At 34.3% G+C, this 21,011-nt stretch overlaps 1 protein-coding gene across 7 annotated transcripts in view; it reads right to left on the bottom strand.

Moving 5' to 3' along the window:
• DMD (dystrophin) overlaps positions 1–21,011 on the bottom strand; it is a 2,248,143-nt gene that overhangs the window by 1,901,176 nt on the left and 325,956 nt on the right. For all 7 annotated transcript variants that reach the window (XM_059157899.1, XM_059157902.1, XM_059157904.1 and 4 more), the window contains exon 2: positions 15,834–15,895. In XM_059157899.1, coding sequence (XP_059013882.1) covers positions 15,834–15,895 — 62 coding nt within the window. The remainder of the gene's footprint in view (positions 1–15,833; positions 15,896–21,011) is intronic.

Below are 21,011 nucleotides of genomic sequence, written 5' to 3' on the forward strand. Positions count from 1 at the left end.
TTCCACTTTGGCTGAAAACCCAAATTCTTCTGATTCTTTTCATGGGATTTTTTTCCCTGATATTTTAGCCACTGTTCTTCCTACCTTACTTAATCTGAGGTTCCTCAACACTTCTTTATTTATATTTTTAATCTTTATTCTTTATGTTTCTAAAAAAAGAAGTACCAACAGCATATTTTAATGCTAATAAAGTTTACCATACAAAGCTGTGGAAGAATCAAAATAATATTCTTGTTGCACTCCAAAATTCTAATTCATCTTTTAACAAAAATAATATTGCCTATTGATTCATCTTTTGGTTCTCCTCACACCCAAGAAGTAAAATACTTTGCAAATAGCAGAGTGAATTCTAGCATCTGTGCGTGTCTATCTCTAATTCATTGTATTTTTCTACTTTGAAGATCAAAGTGTAATATGTAAATTACCAGTGCAACATAGTTAGAAAAATAATACCTAATTGTGATTTTATTTCCTCAAAAACATATGGAAACTTAATCTCATAGACCTCTGTCACCAGAAATCCTAAAACTGAACAAGAAAAGAAATATATATCTTATTTTATATATGTTGGAGAGTGGGAGAAAGCTAGCACTGTGTTTTATAGCTTGAGACTGCTAATTAGCCAACCTAAAACTAAAATGAGATAGTGAAGGGGAGCAAAATATGCCACTTTGACATGTGGACTATTTTGAGCTGAAGTCAGTCAAGACAGAGAGCTCAAGATAAACATATACCTCTCCTTTAACTGTACGTAAAAGAATTTGGGTAGAGGCCCTGGCCCAGAAAGAGAGTTATTACCAGAAATAACTAAGTACTGAAGGACCTAACTCTATGGCAAGGCAAACTTCTAATTGCCAAACATCTGCTCTTCTTATTGTCCTGTGAATTAGCCTCCTCCCATTAGAAGCCCCAGGCCCCTGTGCCATTCTTTAGCTCAGGATGGCATATAAGCCTCAACCACCCTACTTTGCCCTTGAGTCTCTTATCTTTTAGGCTCCCATATGTATGAAATTAAATTGTTTTTCTCCTTTTAATCTGTTCTATATGAGTTTAATTATTAGACCAGCCAAAGAACCTAGAGGGGAAGAAAGGGACATTTTTCCATCCCTACAAGAGCAAAGACACTAAATTTAATACATAATGTAAGCTGTTTAGGATCTTAGATTATCAGGCAATATACTTAATGATTTCTAAGTTGTTGTTTTTAATCCAAACTAGTGGTTTATATGACTTAGATGACAGATTTGTTCTTCAGGGGATAGATTAAAATGCCTTAAATATGGGCTCTGAATAAATTTCCAATGTCTGCTACCATAACACTCTACTTATATAGCTCATTTAGAATATTATCAGAGGCAATCTTCATTTGAACTGCTTCTTGCAAAATAGACATGCATAGTTTAAAATGAGGCATACCTAAACATCAAGGGAATAGTGCTGACACTCCAAAATTGTACTCAGTTCTTCAAGTCAGTTATGATAATAAAATCAGTAATATAAAACATTCTGCTTTGCCTTTATTCTTAAAAGGTAGAGGCCAAAGCAATTTTTCTTGAAAATTGGCATAGTGACATCAAACATTCCCACCCTTTGTGGTAATAAACAATGCTCCAGATTCCTGAAAAGACCATTAGAGAAAAACTCAGACAACATTCATTGTTACTAAATGTATATATTTCTCCTATAAGATCAGGAAAATACATTAGTATGAATGTGTAAATATATTTTAAAAAATATCCAAAGTCTGTCTATAAAATGAGAGGGAAAGAAAAATTTTTAAAAAAGCATACATCTACAAGCATAAAGAGAGCAGGAGAAGAAAATGGAGCAAACTCAAGATGCTCCAAATTTGGGGAAGCACTTCCTTGCTTTATGACAAAACCAAAGTTCTCAGGCTCACTCATATGACCAGCTGAGGATCAGGAATAAAATGTTCTAATGAGTTGTGGTTACTTTTAATGTGGAATGATACTTAGCAAGGAACATCTGAGTGCTAGTGAGATATTATGATTTATTTATTTATTTATTTATTTATTTATTATTTTTATTTTTTTAAATATTTTATTTATTTATTTGACAGAGAGAGATTACAAGTAGGCAAAGAGGCAGTCAGAGAGCAATCGAGGAGGAAGCAGGCTCCCTGCTGAGCAGAGAGCCCGACACAGGACTCGATCCCAGGACCTGAGATCATGACCTGAGCCGAAGGCAGCGGCTTAACCCACTGAGCCACCCAGGCGCCCCGAGATATTATGATTTATAATAAGGAATATATACTTGTTCTTTATCCTAGGAATTTCCTAAGTGATAAAGATGTCTTTGGTTATGTTAATAAGGTGACTTTAGGAAAGTCTTTGGGCAATGTAAGGATAGGAACTATTTGGGGAGGGGGAAAACCAACCTTGTGAGCTGAGGGGTGGTATGGTTGATTAAATCACTGGTCATTGATAACTAATTCAACCTCTAGCCCTTTTTCCCTCCCCATGAGTGGCTGCATTTTCTGAAACAAGATCATGAGGATATTAAAAAAAATGATCAAAAAAGAAGAGTAGCATGAGTACTTTATAGTTTTCTGAGTATAGATTCTGTGTCTCTTTGGTTAGGTTTATTCCTAGGTATCTTATGGTTTTGGGTGCAATTGTAAATGGGATTGACTCCTTAATTTCTCTTTCTTCTGTCTTGCTGTTGGTGTAGAGAAATGCAACTGATTTCTGTGCATTGATTTTATATCCTGACACTTTACTGAATTCCTGTATAAGTTCTAGCAGTTTTGGAGTGGAGTCTTTTGGGTTTTCCACATATAGTATCATATCATCTGCAAAGAGTGATAATTTGACTTCTTCTTTGCCGATTTGGATGCCTTTATTTCCTTTTGTTGTCTGATTGCTGAGGCTAGGACCTCTAGTACTTCATTGAATAGCAGTGGTGATAATGGACATCCCTGCCGTGTTCCTGACCTTAGCAGAAAAGCTTTCAGTTTTTCTCCATGGAGATTGATATTTGCGGTGGGTTTTTCATAGATGGCTTTGGTGATATTGAGGTATGTGCCCTCTATCCCTATACTTTGAAGAGTTTTGATCAGGAAGGGATGCTGTACTTTGTCAAATGCTTTTTCAGCATCTATTGAGAGTATCATATGGTTCTTGTTCTTTCTTTTATTGATGTGTTGTATCACATTGACTGATTTGTGGATGTTGAACCAACCTTGCAGCCCTGGAATAAATCCCACTTGGTCGTGGTGAATAATCTTTTTAATGTACTGTTGAATCCTATTGGCTAGTATTTTGTTGAGTATTTTCGCATCTGTGTTCATCAAGGATATTGGTCTATAGCTCTCTTTTTTTTGGTGGGATCCTTGTCTGGTTTGGGGATCAAGGTGATGCTGGCCTCATAAAATGAGTTTGGAAGAAACTGAGGAAGACACAAAGAAATGGAAAAATGTTCCATGCTCCTGGATTGGAAGAATAAATATTGTGAAAATGTCTATGCTACCTAAAGCAATCTACACATTTAATGCAATTCCTATCAAAGTACCATCCATCTTTTTCAAAGAAATGGAACAAATAATTCTAAAATTTATATGGAACCAGAAAAGACCTCGAATAGCCAAAGGGATATTGAAAAAGAAAGCCAACGTTGGTGGCATCACAATTCCGGACTTCAAGCTCTATTACAAAGCTGTCATCATCAAGACAGCATGGTACTGGCACAAAAACAGACACATAGATCAATGGAACAGAATAGAGAGCCCAGAAATAGACCCTCAACTCTATGGTCAACTAATCTTTGACAAAGCAGGAAAGAATGTCCAATGTAAAAAAGACAGCCTCTTCAATAAATGGTGCTGGGAAAATTGGACAGCCACATGCAGAAAAATGAAATTGGACCATTTCCTTACACCACACACAAAAATAGACTCAAAATGGATGAAGGACCTCAATGTGCGAAAGGAATCCATCAAAATACTTGAGGAGAACACAGGCAGCAACCTCTTTGACCTCAGCCGCAGCAACATCTTCCTAGGAACAACGCCAAAGGCAAGGGAAGCAAGGGCAAAAATGAACTATTGGGATTTCATCAAGATCAAAAGCTTTTGCACAGCAAAAGAAACAGTTAACAAAATCAAAAGACAACTGACAGAATGGGAGAAGATATTTGCAAACGAGATATCAGATAAAGGACTAGTGTCCAGAATCTATAAAGAACTTAGCAAACTCAACACCCAAAGAACAAATAATCCAATCAAGAAATGGGCAGAGGACATGAACAGACATTTCTGCAAAGAAGACATCCAGATGGCCAACAGACACATGAAAAAGTGCTCCATATCACTCGGCATCAGGGAAATACAAATCAAAACCACAATGTGATATCACCTCACACCAGTCAGAATGGCTAAAATCAACATGTCAGGAAATGATAGATGCTGGCGAGGATGCGGAGAAAGGGGAACACTCCTACACTGTTGGTGGGAATGCAAGCTGGTGCAGCTACTCTGGAAAACAGCATGGAGGTTCCTCAAAATGTTGAAAATAGAACTGCCCTATGACCCAGCAATTGCACTATTGGGTATTTACCCTAAAGATACAAACGTAGTGATCCAAAGGGGCACGTGTACCCGAATGTTTATAGCAGCAATGTCCACAATAGCCAAACTATGGAAAGAACCTAGATGTCCATCAACAGATGAATGGATCAAGAAGATGTGGTATATATACACAATCTAATACTATGCAGCCATCAAAAGAAATGAAATCTTGCCATTTGCGACAACATGGATGGAACTAGAGCGTATCATGCTTAGCGAAATAAGTCAAGCGGAGAAAGACAACTATCATATGATCTCCCTGATATGAGGAAGTGGTGATGCAACATGGGGGCTTAAGTGGGTATGAGAAGAATAAATGAAACAAGATGGGATTGGGAGGGAGACAAACCATAAGTGACTCAATCTCACAAAACAAACTGAGGGTTGCTGGGGGGAGGGGGTTTGGGAGAAGGGGGGGGATTATGGACATTGGGGAGGGTATGTGCTTTGGTGAGTGCTGTGAAGTGTGTAAACCTGGTGATTCACAGACCTGTACCCCTGGGGATAAAAATATATGTTAATAAAAAAATATATATATGGTAACCCCGAAAAAAAATAAAGAGCAGCATTAAATATATTTTACAACATAGATCAAAAAACTTATCTCCCTAAGTCCTGTCTTAGGAAGCTGTAGGAGGTTATCCTTTACTAAAAACAAGAGAGCAAAGCAAGGAAGATTATGATACAGGATCTACAATGCTAGGGGTTAAACATCAAAGAGAAGTAGAGAGAGGTCTCTAGGGAGTAGTTGTGTTAAGAGGGTTATGGACAAGCATTCTAGAGGGTGGTAGGAGTAACAGTCTTGAGTTCTCATCTTAATTCTAACTCCTAGGATATCTGACAATGATAGTCACACCATCTTCTTGATGCTTTCTGCCCTTCTTTGTATCTTTTTCTTTGACTTACACTGTAAATATTGCTGCTATCCATGGCCCCCAGTGCTCTAATTGATGTGCCTCATCTATTTCTCTAGTCACGAGCCCTAACAAAATCATTAAGCTATGCAATATATATATACTTTGTAATATATATTGTAAGTTAAATCCATTCAAATTCCCAATCCCCATTAAGTAAACATTATATAACCAAAATCCATCAGCTCCCATACCCCACTCAGCAAAATAAAAGTCTGTCAGATGAACACCAGCCTTAAGCTTCTCAGAGGGATAAATTCCTCTCGTTCTTAAAAGAATATTAATGATAATAGCCAATACTAATTGAGTGCTTACAACATGCCAGGTATAATTCTATGTGTTTTGCATGCAGAACATCTTTTAATCTTTTAAATAAATATTTGATGGGGAAGTTGAGGCTTATGAACATTTAGTAATTCACTTAAGTTCACGCACACTAAGTGGTGAATTGGGAATTAAAATTCAGGCTACTGAATCCAGTATTTGCCCTCATACTGATTTCCTGAATGCCTCACAACCAAATTAAACCAAATATTTGAATATGTAACAGCGAAGGGATCAAGAGCCACCAAACATACCTCTCTCATCTTTCTTTCTCAATTCATCTCCCAATATAAGTTACCTCTATCTGTCTAGTGTCATGAGATAGTATCTTGAGTCCATCAGATGCCTTCTTTGTTTCCCTTTTCCAATCATTAACAAACCATTGTTGTTTCAGTCTATCTAACTAGATCTTCATTTATATCATCTTTGCCTCCTATCAGGACTCCATCATGGCTTGGTGGATTGGTTCAGGAAGCACTTAGAAATCTAAGTGTAGATCTTGAACTCAGTGTTACAAATACAGATTTGGAATTTGTATCCTCAAAAAATCAGTTCCTGAGTGCTTCCAAAGCATCAAGCCCAGTGTTAAGCCCTGGATAGAAATGATATTTGAAGACATGAAAGAACATGAAGGAGAAAGTGTTCACAGAAGAAAGGACTGAGATAGTGGCAGGATGACCAACTTTGATTTCAATTCCTCTCTCCCTTTCCCCTTTCCTTATTTCCATTCATTCCATTCATTCAGTAAATATTTATTGAATATCATTGTACATCAGGGTTTATACCCTAGGCTGAGTATACAGGGATGATTGAGTCGAAGTTCAGACCCTCAAGGACCTCATTTAATAGATGTGAAATATATGTAAACAATAATTATAATGTATTTGACATAGCTTTTACCTAGTAAATGCTATGAAGAAGGAAACTATTGGTAAATCAAGCTTATTTCCAATGATTTCTGGCCATCCAACCTAGATCATGAGAGACACAAAGATCAGGTCAACTCCAATGTACAAGCATTTAATTACACAGACATCCCTTTCTCTCTCACAAGCAGATGCATGTGCACATGCATGCACATACACATAGTGATGAAGGGACTTTGTATTGTCTCTTAAATTTTTTTCTTAAAAGTTAAGATAACTTTTAAATTTTGACCTTAAAGGTAATTTCAGGAACTGAAAATAAATATATTTTTTAAAGATTTATTTATTTATTTTAGATAGAGCATGGGAGTTGGGGGCACGGTGAAGAGGAACAGAGAGAGGGAGAGAAAAACCGCAAGCAGACTCCCATCTGAGTGCAGAGCCTCACACAGCGCTCAGTCCCAGGACCCAGAGATCATAACCCGAGTCAAAAGCAATAATCTGCTACTTAACTGACTTAGCCACCCAGGCACCCCTGCATACTCTTTCCATGATAATATACTGAAATGAAATCCTTTTCCATAAATTCTCATGGGAGATTTACCTGTACTTTCCTACCAAATCCTTTCCTTCAATAGTCTTTCTTTCTTTCTTTTTTTTTTTTTTAAAGATTTTATTTTATTTATTTATTTGACAGACAGAGATGACAAGTAGGAAGAGAGGCAGGCACAGAGAGGGGGGAGCAGGCTCCCTGCCAAGCAGAGAGCTCCATGCGGGGCTCGATCCCAGGACCCTGAGATCATGACCCGAGCCGAAGGCAGAGGCTTTAACCCACCGAGCCACCCAGGCACCCCCAATAGTCTTTCTTACCCCCCATAAATAGCCATCCCATCCTGTTTCATGTTCAGGTTAAAACTGTTTAAACTTTTGTTTTAAAACTGTTTTTCTTCACTCTCTCAGTCTCCATATGCACTTCATCTGTAAATTTTGTTATCTGTACTTTTCAAACTATAGCCATTTTCCTTCAGGTCCATGGCAACCAACCTGGTTCTAGAATCCACCCCCCCACACACCCAACCTGGATTATGACACTGTCCTCTAGTTCACCTCTCAAACTCTACTTTTACAACCTAGATTATAAGTTACATTGCTTCCAGTCACACCTGAAAACACTCAGTCTCCTAACCTACCAGGAAGCCAAAGCCTTTACGGTGGTCAGTAGTTTCTACCTAATTTGTCCTGCCACAGTACTGTTTCACCTGTAATTCATAGTACTCATCCCCAGCCACTCTAAACTAGGGACCCTGCTGTCCCTGGAACACAAAATCCTTCAGCAGGACTTCTGTACATGTTCTTTCTGCCTGGAGTTTTGTATCTCTTCCCTCAGCCTTCTTAAATCTCCCTTTAGAGAGGTTTTCTCACAATCCATTGCACATAATAGCATCCACCTTATTCATCTTAGCAACCATTACTATTTGAAATTCTATATTCTAAGTTTCAGAGAGAGAAAACAAGTTGACAAATAAGTACAGAGAATGTCGAAGAGTTTGCTAAATGTTTCCTTGTTCAGTTTCACACATCTGGATCACAGGGCCTTATGATTAAAGGGACATTTTTCTTTCCACTGCCATGTTTAAAAATCTAGAGCACATAATCTGTAATACATGTTCAATAAATCATAAATTAATTAATGTAGACTTTCTGTGCATTTCTGTCAAAACATGTTTCCTTAAATATAAATGACTTTTTAAATGAAGTACAAGAACTTAATGCATAGACATAATATTCAAAATATTTATTCACCGCCAGACATAATAGCTGTAGAAAATTTTAATAATAAGATCAAGTTCTAACTGGGAACCTCCAAGTTCCTGGGCTCCCCTGCTAGACCTGTGGAATCAGAAACTCTAGCTATGAGTCCCAGCAATCTGTTTAGGTGATCTGATGCAGTATGCTAATGAGTACATGATATCAAACAACTAACAAAAAATGTAACCCACTTGAATCTTCATTTTAGATCCACATGTCTATTCTCTAAGTGTAAAGCGTAGGCTTCATATTCAATTTTGCAGGAAGGATTAGTGGTTGTAGGGCCGTCTAATTGCTGTATCATTGGCTATTGTTTTAGAAGTAAACATTTTTCAACCAGAGGTTGAATATAAACATGATTAAACCAATATCTCATTGTTGGACCAACCAGCCCCAGCAACAATGCAATTATTCAGGAATGGCTTCATGTTCTCTCACATCCTCCATTCTGCCCTCACACAGATCTCTTTGGCCACTCACCACCTGATAGGCCAAGCTTTCTCAACTGTTCCATATTTCTACATGTAATTCATGATGCCTTTATCTGCCTCTAATTTGTTGTTGTGTGAACAACTTCAGATTAAATGTCACCTCTTTTCAAAAAGCTGTCATCCTCTCTAAGCAAATAGTCATTCTTTCTTCTGTTGCCATGACACCTGTATTATATTCAAGGCCATATTTATTAGTTTACATAATTGTTTCTTCCCTAAAATGATAATCTTTTAGGGAAGAAAAACTATGTTGTGTTGTGCCTCTTACAGTGTACAATACTATGCTTGCTTGTCACATAGCTGGCACTCAATAGATATTTGTTGAATCTTGGAAGGTTATTTTAGCAACCATATATCTCTGGTGGGATGGTACCAGAGTGCCAACTATTCTTCCTGAAATGAAAATAAATAAAAAAATTCAATATATGTTGTCTTGCTAGAAAGTTATGATAAGCCCTAAGACAGAATAAATCAGGTAACTAATACATTTGCCTATCAGCTACAGATATTTTTTCCCTAGGAAGAATCATTCTCATTGGTAAATACTTAAATTTTCTGGCTAAATATGCTTGCCACTAAGACCATTCTATACTATATAGGTAGAGCAATCAATAATTCCAATTTTCTCCTAAGGTATTTCAGAATACAGTAGCTTAAGGAACAAAACATGTGTACTTTTTAAAACTACCTAGAGTTATTAGAGCACAGTAAGTGAGTTAATCAAGTACATATTTCTAAGAAAGATCTGCAAAGTAAACAATAAATTATTTGTCTTTCATTAAAAATAGTGAGACCTATCACAATCCAATTTTCCTTTCACTAACTAAATGATATTCTTTGTTACTTAGGAACTTTGCAAAGATTAGATTCAAGAAAGCATTCAATGGAATGGTTCTCTGTGGATTAGACCATTAGCATAATTATCTAAATTACAAACACAGACACATCATTCTAGAAGTCATCTTAACATACATGTTAAGGAGTCCACGATGCCAGTAGGGCAATAGTTCATATTTCTCACAAAATTATTTAAATAAATGTTTAAATTCTCTCTTATACATGATAATTTGTGATTAACAAAAATAAAAATTAATAATAACAAGTAAAAATACTCACAATTTAGATAATTATATTTATAACTAGATTATGTCACTCACCAAAACTCAGCATGTGCATGTATTACCATTTAATGTATTAGAAATCATGTGGAAAAACTCAATTAAAAACCTTTCTCAACAATGGTTGAGTTTTCATGTTACTAAATATTTAAGGTAGATTATAAGGCATCTGTTGGTATTGCGAGCATTAATCACTTTCCATTCTCAAGTTTTCAATGTCCTCAAATCCCCTTACCATTTCTCATAAAACTTAGCATTTTGGGGATGAATCCTAAGAAAAATGCAGCACTTGGTAGATGGATTATCTGTCACAATAGTAACGGATATAGAAATGTTATGGGTTTTAGAGTCTGATTTCTTGGGTCCCAGCTTCATATCTTCCATTTACCATAAGCAAGCTATCTACACTCATATTTAGCTCATCTTGAATACTATTTCATGAGGTTACTGGAGCAAATAACCATAAAAATATAATTCAATAGGGTAATTAATAGGAGAATATATAGGAATAAAAGTTACTAATCTTCAAAATTTCTGAAATGAGGATGTCTATAGTTTTCTGTACTGATATTTACTTCACCAAAACAACTGTACCCAATAAGTCAACTCTTACCAAAGCCTTGTATGGGTCTTGTTGGTGCTCAAGAAAGGCTTCCCCAAGATATACCACAGTAGCATATAGTTATTTTGAATTAAAGCTACTTAAGAAAATGTCAGAGCAAGAATACTCTGACCTTCCTTTGTTCCCTGAAAGCAGAAAATAAATCTCTCATGTAAAAGATATCTTCCTTGTACCAAGAGATAAAGAGATGCTCTTACCATAAGAGACAGGGAATTCAGGGCTAAAGAAGCCATACAAAACAAGAGGTTGTATAAACAAACTTTGTTGCTTTTACTGACTTATTACTCTAGCCCAAATTCTGTAGAATTCCTTACCATTTGAAACTACCAAACATAGGTTTTTCTTTATCCTGTCATTTCCTTTGTCTAAAATGTATAAAAGCTGCAGGCCTTGGTTATTTCTTTGGATATCCATTTTATCATTGGTCTTCCTTGTGCATGTAATTTACCTTTGGTTTTTTTCTCTTGTTAATCTGTCTCATATCAATTTAATTCTTAGACCAGCCAGAAGAACATTGAAGGGCAAAGGAAAATTTTCTTCCCAATAGCTGCTTATCATGATCAGAGATATAGTGCATTGCCCTTCATCTTCTATAGTAATCTAATTCTTTCTGGAATCAATTAGTAGGGAGAAACAGGAAGCCAGGGGCATAACGATGACTTTATATCTATGATGACCCTCCCATGACACAATATTTCTAATCTATCACCTCTGTTAAATCAAGCCCTTTGAGTAACAGTCCTATATAAATTTGTTAGTTATATATAAGTTTCAAATTGACACAGAGGAAATATACATATACTGTCACCTCTTTCACTTGTTTCTAAGTCTCATTATCTTCCTTTTGCATAATGAAACCGTTTGATTCATTTTAAACTGAGTGTGTGTCCATGCCTGTTTGTGCATATGTATGTGTTAACGGCATGGATTGGCATACAGAGTGTAGCAGGATAATAAAACATAAATAAATGTTCTATCTTCCTTCTTCCATCCAAAGAAAGTAGCCAAAACCAAAAAGACGTGAGCAGGCATCAAGGAAAAGTTTCTATATAGAATTCCTTCAATTCAGAAAATATACTACACAGCAAAAAAAAAAAAAATGGCAATATTTTATGTTTATGTATTAATATTTACAAATCCCTTTTAGTATATGTTTTCTTACAAAGTAGACATGGACATATAAGGAAAACAAGACTCAAAGAATTTTTTATTTTATGTTTACCTTTCTTTCCAAAGTGAATTCAAGTGCGAATATAATTATTTCCTCAAAGGCTTCATGATAGAGAGCTGTGTAAAGAAGCCTGGTTTACTGATTCACAATTTTGGTGTTAATTTGCATGACATCAGGCTTATCATGCTGGCTAGGATATAAATAATAATAAATTCTTGGGAAAAGTTTGTTATACCAGTTAATTCTGCCTTGTGCTATCATTATCCCAAGAGGGTAAAATCTGGCTTTTTAGTTATAAATATGTATTGTTGTAGCAATGAAGACATAAATGCATTATCATATCATAGGCCCTTGTGAAGTTCATAGATAAAACTAATTACATATTTCTACTTCATTTAAATAAAATATCAAGTTGTCTACTCCTTTTGGAAGGATCATACAGAAAAGTGTATTCAGAGGATAGAAATAAAGATAATCACTAAATCCAATGTAGGATCAAAACTGGCATATAACTCACTGGGAGATGGTTTAAATCTTTCAATTGATCTAGTAGTAAATATTTTCCCCTACAGATTGCTTTTTCTCCAACACAAACATCAAGCAAGTTTTATGAAAAGATTATTTTTGGTCATAATTTAAAGTGTACTTTCCTTAAATAAGCTTGTGTGAATGAACCTGTGTAATTCTTATTATGTGAATTATATATGTCATAAACAGTAAACAGTTTTAGGATTATAAAAGATCTACAAATTACACGAATAGAATATTTACCTTGAATTAATCTTACCTAACAATGGCTTTGTGTTTATGTGGAGGAAAATAATGTTTGCTTATCTTTATAGAATAGATGTGATAAATCATGTTCTAGTAAAAATTTTTGGAATTGAATGTTAGTAGAAGACCTATTTTGAAGAAGAGACAGGGTCTATTTTAAAACGGTACTAGGAAAGTGAGAAATCAGTTGGATTTACTACAAAGGTACATTTGGCTTCAATTGACACAAAATGATAAGACTTTCTTTAATCATATTTTCTTCCTTAAGTATTCCTTATATAATTTTACATAATAATAGGGAACTACTTTGTAGTCTCTTTTTATTTTACAAACATTATACAAATGAATGTGTGAGCCTCACTGTTAAACACTTTAAATCATCCTATTGATTTTTATTATTTTTTGTGTGTTACTCTAATTTACCACACCAATGATAATTTGTCACTGCTTTTTCTTTTTAAAGTCCTCTTCAACACATTCTTTTTCATTTAGAATTTTTCCTTTTTCCTTAAACTTAGCAGATACTTAATTTCTGTACTATTGTCCAAAATGCATTTAGTATATTTAGTTAGTACACTGGTACTGATCATTGGGGTTACAAAGAAAACATATTCCTGCTTTCAGTGGTTTCCAATTATCTCAGTGAAGAGTGTTTTTCTCTTTGATGATCCTTCTTTTAGAGTCTATCAGGTACAACTTTCTTCATAAAGGTTTTCAGATTCATTCTAGCCTGCAGTACTGCTATCTCTCACCACTGCCCATTCTGCTACTCCATTTAGCAATAATCCAGTATCCCCCAAACACGTAGGTTACATGAGATCTGAAGATTCAACTTCAACTAATCCTGTATCTCCTACAGGCCTGGAATTGTGCTGAACACCATGTAATAACACAATAAATATGTGCTAAGTGACATATGTGCTATGTTTATCTTTTGGTATCATCAATGGGCTTAAACTGAATCAATTGGCCTTTTCTTAATTCTCAAAATTAGATACAAAAACTCAGTCATTACTTGAAGTCCTGACTAGAAAAAGAATCAGATAACATGGAAAATATATTTTAAGGTTTTCTAAATGAAAAATCAACACACACATATATATATTTTATCTCTAAATACATTTTCCTGTCTTTATAAACATTTATTTCTATTCCTGTCATCTACTATATGTTCAAATATGAAACTTCGGTGACTCTCCTGATCCAATTTTAATAGGCTGAGGGAGAACACTTATAAAATAAATGAAGGAAGTAGAAGTTGGGTTTGGAGGAGAGGATACTTAGGAAAAAACAGTCAATGCACTCATGCATGTAATTATTTTGCAGCCTTTAAAATATGGGCACTCATAAAGATAGGGGAAAATTGCTCTAAGGCAGTGCCAACAATGTATTCAAAGAAGACAGCATATCAAACTATGGTTTGTATATTAGAATGTGAATTGTGGTAAATGATACTTGAAATGTCAATGTACAGAGAGTAATGACCTATTTAGATTTGTGGGAATGAGAATTTGCAGTGTTTGTCTCAGTTTCATCTACATACCTTATTAAAACAACTCATTGATTTAATTCAAAGATTCAGAGTATTATGTCACATTTATTATTTCAAAAGATCTCTTTATGATTCTGATTTGTCCGTATATTTGTTTGAAAGCTTGTATCTATTGACTGTTTTGAACTTTCAAAATTAAGAAGATTTTAATGAGACCAGTAAATTTAGCAATTAAAGCATATACAACCATCAGGTAAACATACTCTGAAATTAAAAATTCCAATTGTGCATACTTCTGAGTTTATTTTTCATTTCTTCTCCTTCAGTAGTGTTATAACTTTTTTTTATTATTTCTATCCACTTAGTTCAAAAAAAGTTGAGATTTTTAAAATAGTATTCCTTTTTTTAAGTTTATTATTTAAACTTCCATAATGGCTAATTGAACATAATAAAAAAAATAAAGTTCTGTAATAGCAATTCATTAATTGTCAATTCAGTAAGTAAATAGAAATGAAATTTCCTTAGTTAAAATTCAGTAACTTTACTTCTTGCTAACATGGTAAAGACTACCTGGCAAAATTCTGCTATCAAATACCACAAACAATGGGTGATACTTGAAAACCTTTTATAATGGTAATGGGAACACTTTTTATACTGCACCTCTCAGTGGATTGTTTTGGATTCATTATCAAAACTTTTATAAAACAAGACAGACCCATGGAGAAAGTGATCTGCATATATTAAGACTTTTAGGCATTGTGGTAGGAATCTTCACATATCCTGACCCTGTTAATCCTCACAATCACATGAAATGACCATTATCAGCCATTTTTGCTCCTCTTAAAGCTTGAATATAGGGACCATATTTTACTAGCTTTATATTTCAATCATTGGGTGTTGATTCTTCAGGTAAACACCCAATATATATGTGTACATGTATAAATGACTGTACAAAAATAGTTCACAAAGCACTGATTTGCTGAAATTCAGAGTTAATTAAATGTAAATGCAAGTCTTTCTAACCTCAAAATGTATATAAAGCTCTTTACATGGTACTCTTAATGCTAGTTTTCAAAGTAAGAATATTTTACTCTGTGTTCACATATAATTATCCAGAGTTGTGCTGTCTATGGATTATAAATTAATTTGCATGTATAAAATAAATAAATATTGTTAATAGTATGGGTTGATGCCTGCAGAAAAAGAGGATAAACTTCTTATTTTAAATTATTTGACACGTGCCCTAAGTGATAGGGGCCAAATAGACCCAAGGCAGTTGTATCAGTTTTTCTTGAACTAGGAAAGACTAAGAAGGACAAAAATATTATCACTTTCAGACAGTAAAAATCCCCTTATGTCTTCTGCTACTGTGTAACATATACTAGCTACTTGGTGGAAAATTGCAGTTACAATCCTTGGATGACTGATGTAATTAATCTTATCACTAAGATTCAAAGATATATTTTATCTAATTCAATAATTTCTCTTTATGTGTATTCTACTGCTGCTTCCTTAATTAAAAGTCAGCGTAACGTTTCCGAACTTGCACAGCTAAAACAATGACACGAAGAGAAAAACAATATGGACATTTACATTTAACCAGTACATAGTTCATTTTGAAAATCAGTCACTTACCTTATATCTTAGAAGTAATAAAATATTCTTACCTTAGAAAACTGTGCATTTATCCATTTTGTGAATGTTTTCTTTTGAACATCTTCTCTTTCATCTATAATGTAAAATTTAAGAAAGATTTAAGAGTTAAGAAAGAATTCTGAATATCACATTTTACAACAAAAATAACTCTCAATTATTACATATCAATGTTATTTTATATGTGGTGTTAAATTCATCAATAATGAAATTAAACATAAGTGATATTGGTATTGGGCATCCAAACTAAAAAAAATGAGATGTCTAAAATAATTGATCCAGTCAAATTTATGCTCATTCAAATACTGTATAAAGGCATTATAGAAAAGTAGTCTCTTCTGAATAAAGGAAATATTACTTATCCTCCTATGGTGAATAGATACTCTAGCATAATCAGAAGAGCCTATTATCTGTTATTTCTTCTGAAAAGTTATTCCTGAGCTTTTCCTCTTACAGACCACGTGAAATGATTTTCCCTGCTTTTGCAATACTGCCAACTCTAACATGGGCCCCCCTGCATAGCCACCTCCCATTATAGGAGAGGTTTCCTTATGATCAGGAACATGGTTTTGTATCCCAGAACCTAGCATTGTCTGCACAAACTAAGACTTCAGCAAATATTTAATAAATACGCAAACACTTTAGAGGAAGGACATCTTACAACTCTACAATTTTTAGTATCTCTTTTCATCCAAAAGTCAGGAAATTTCAAATCAAAATGCAAATGACACCCTTCATAGATTACATATAAATACTCAGAGGGAAAATCTCCAAAGACTTCTTTCACCAATAGATTACAGTGGAAAATTATTAAGAAAACAGCTTCACAGAATTAATGCTTCTAAAAATTCTATTTTTTTTCAAGTTGTAAATTATTATGGAATTAAATGGGCAGAAAAATAATCAATCTTGATTCATTGAAAACCTTTTTTAAAGGCCAAAGGGTACCTTTAAATTACTGTAAATGCAATCATATTAATTAATGTTCAATAAATGAGTGCATCTGAGACTTAAAATGGAGAGGTTTTATATTTTATTTACATTGGGTCAAAAGAACCCTTATAGAAATGTCCCAACAAAATAACCTCATTTGGTCTTGGATTCTTTTTCAGCAGTAAATCTTGACTGCTTTTCCTGAAAAAGGATGATCCATAGTAAAGAATCATTTTCTATGACAAATGTATCCATGTACTAAGAAAATGTGTTTATCAGTAAAGCAAATTATTATTCTATAAGTGGATACTCTTAAGTGATATGAAATAAGAGTGGATAAATAAGAAACCTAAAACTGTTCTCCTAGATGAGAAAATTTTATTTAGCATCACAAAATACTTTTCTTCTTATTTAATTGTGTGGGTCCACAAACTACACTGCATGTGGGCAAATATCAGGATTACCCATCCAGTACAAGATAATTCATAGCTACCGTATGGAGGTTTTTTCTTTGGTGACAGTATGAATCAATAAAAATATATAGTAATAGCTTCTGAAACTAATCTAGCCTTTTGTGAATATACTTCCCTAAATTCAATACTATCCTTTGATAATAATGAAATACATAAACAGAACATTTCAAATGGTCAATTTTTAACCGTTTTCATGGACTTGTTGTAGGAAGACTTGCCAATACATTTATTTCTCAATGAGAGATACACATTTTCCTGTGTTAATAATATTATTTGCAATTCCAGTAATTTTTCCCTACATGTGCATGCAAATCCTGTCAGATATGGGAGAGTAAATGAGTCATTTGAAAGCACACATTTAAAAGTTGTAAAACATGCCCAACCATCTTCACCAAAAGTTGAATAGGAAGATACCTGAAGAGATATGTTCCACGTACTTTTCAGTGAAAAGTAGGTAGTAATGCAATATTTTTATGGGTTTCGATTATATGTACAAAGAGTAATTTTTAGGTAGGCTTGAAGGTGGGAGGGAAACCCTGAAATTATGTGCAGAAGAGTATGTACCTATTGTGTCAACAGCACTGAAAGTGAATTTTGTCATACAAATATCACTAGGTCTTCTTTTTCACTTCTTTCACTTTTAATATAAGAAAAATATACCTTTAATGAATTACCTGCTTGTTTTATTTTGCTATATAACATTTGTTTTAACATGGTAAATATTAATATAACTGGCTTTATTATTATACAATATATATCATTTATTAGTGTTTTATTGTTCACAGAGCTGTTTTACATGTCATCTCAATCCATATGTAATTTGGCATTTTATCCATTAAAAAATACAAACTTGGAGTCCAGTCTCTTGTGCTTTATCTCCTCCTCCGATTTCCCCCAATTCACTTTTCCTTTCCTTCTCCTAATGTCCTTCATGTCATTCCTTATGTTCCACAAGTAAGTGAAACCATATGATAATTGACTTTCTCTGCTTGATTTATTTCACTCAGCATAATCTCTTCCAGTCCTGTCCATATGATACAAAAGTTAGGTATTCCTCCTTTCTGATGGCTGCATACAAACTGAGGGTTTTGGAAGGGAGAGGGGAGGGGGGATGGGTGAGCCTGGAGGTGGGTATTATGGAGGGCACATATTGCATCTGACATCTTAAGAAAGTTCAGTTTTCCCAATCTGGGTAAATCTGAATAAATCCATGTAGGCATTCAGGTTGTAGACTATAAAATTCCAGAATGTCATTCACATTAAGTTACAGCATACACAGAATTCCACACACCACTGGGTGTGGTGTATAAACAATGAATCTTGGAACACTGAAAATAATAAAATTAAATTAAGATGTTAAAAAAATAAAAATTAAAAAAAAAATACAAGCTCGGAAGGAATAAAGCTAGTAAGTGACACAGATGAACCTGGTATAGATTATTTGAATCAAAGTCCATGGATCTTCACATTAAGCAGTTCACATTATACTTTCATAGATAATATAGAATGGCATAAGATAATAAAAGTCACAAAAGTTGAATGTATTAACACAAATACAAAAATAACCATTATTTGAGAGCCTCTATTTTAAACAATCCAAAGAATTCTGTGTATGCTGTAACTTAATGTGAATGACATTCTGGAATTTTATAGTCTACAACCTGAATGCCTACATGGATTTATTCAGATTTATCCAGATTGGAAAACTGAACTTTCTTAAGATGTCAGGTGATTCATTCATTAATATTTTAAATAATAATGTTGTTATATTTACTAGTTGATATTTAGTGCTCAATTTTTGTCATAGATTAACATTATGAAAAAATTCAAAAAATACTTAAATTTGTTAATATTAAAATTAATATTAACATTGATTATTAAAAAATCACCCCAAAGTTTTGTGTCTGTTCATCATTACAATCCCCATAAACATGTATTTTATATAACTACAATAATATTCTACCTTTTAAATTTATTTTATCATAAATATATTAGTTGCCATTTCCTTTTGTTTGTTATTAGAGGTTTCACCATAATGAACATTTTCATGCACTCTCAGCTTCTGGTGTATAATTGTCACAGAATAAATAATTGGGTCAGCATTAAAAAAATGTTTGTGGCTTTTACTAAATATTGTCATATTGCTTTCCCAGTGGCCGTACCTATTTTTAGTGGTACTACAAAGAATGGGGTTATGCTGCTGATAGGAGTTTTGTTGCTTTCACTTTTAAAGTGCTTGTGGCTTTATTAGATATAAGGAGATAGTTGGTTCTCATCTTAATTTGAATCTGTTTGATTACTAATGAAGTAGGACACGTTTTCAAAACTTATTCTGCATGTTTCCACTTTTGTCAAAATACTTGTTTATAGGGGCACCTGGGTGGCTCAGTGGGTTAAGCCGCTGCCTTCGGCTCAGGTCATGATCTCAGGGTCCTGGGATGGAGCCCCGCATCGGGCTCTCTGCTCAGCAGGGAGCCTGCTTCCCTCCCTCTCTCTGCCTGTCTCTCTGCCTACTTGAGATCTCTCTCTCTGTCAAATAAATAAATAAAATATTTTTAAAAATACTTGTTTATAGCCTTTGCTCACATATCTGTTGAGCTCTTGATATTTTACAATTAATGGGGATGAGATTATAAATCAGTAATTCTTAAACTTTTCAAGTTGTGGACTCCATTGGATTATCTGATAGAAATAATGACCCTTCTCTATATTAAAAAATTCCTATACAGACATATTTACATATTTCTTAGGGTTCACTGACCTCTCTGCAGAAGGTTCCTGTTACCATGAAATCCAAGTTAAGAATCACTATTATTAATTAAGCTATTTACTCTTAGTCAGTGAATGAATATATATTCCCAAGTGGTTGTATGTCTTTTAATTTTCATTTCATTTTTATTATGCTAAATTTTTAAATATTTATTTTATTTTTTTTAAAGATTGTATTTATTTATTTGACAGAGAGAGAGAGTGCAGAAGCAGGGGGAATGGAAGAGGGAGAAGCAGGCTCCCCACTGAGCAGGGAGCCCAATGTGGGAGTTGATTCCAGGATCTTGAGAAGGCAGACACATAACAGAATGAGCTATCCAGGTACCCCATATATTTTTATACATTTAAGTCTATCCATTTCCATTGTTATTTCCCATGTAACCTAAAAGTTGACCCATTTATTTATTTATTTATTTATTTATTTATTTTTTAAGATTTTATTTGACAGAGAGAGATCACAAGCAGGTAGAGCAGCAGGCAAAGAGAGACAGGCAAGCAGGATCCCCGCTGAGCAGAGAGCCAGAAGTGGGGCTGGATCCCAGGACCCTGAGACCACAACTCGAACTGAAGGCAGAGGCTTAACCCACTGAGCTACCCAGGGGCCCTGACCCTTTTATTTATTTTTAAAGATTTATCTGTTTATTTGAGAGAGAGAGAGAGAACATGAGAGGGGATGGGGCAGAGAAAGAGGGAAAGAGAAAAGCAGACTCCCTGCTGAGCAGAGTACTTGACTGGGGGCTTGATCCCAGGACTTCGCTGAAACCAAGAGTCATATGCTCAAATGACTGAGCCACCTACATGTCCCTAAAAGTTGATACTTTCAAGCACAATCACTTATATATCCATAGTTAATCTAAAGTGGATATACATAAATGTACATATATGATAAATTGCCATAGAGCTTATGGAGATTATTTTAATACCTTAATAAAATGTATGTGATTACAGACATGGTCTATAGTAAGAGATATAAATATAAAATCAACAATAAAGAGAATTAGAAAAGAACAAAGTGAA

Source organism: Mustela lutreola, chromosome X (genome assembly GCF_030435805.1).
Source record: "Mustela lutreola isolate mMusLut2 chromosome X, mMusLut2.pri, whole genome shotgun sequence".
Taxonomy (NCBI): Eukaryota; Metazoa; Chordata; class Mammalia; order Carnivora; family Mustelidae; genus Mustela; species Mustela lutreola.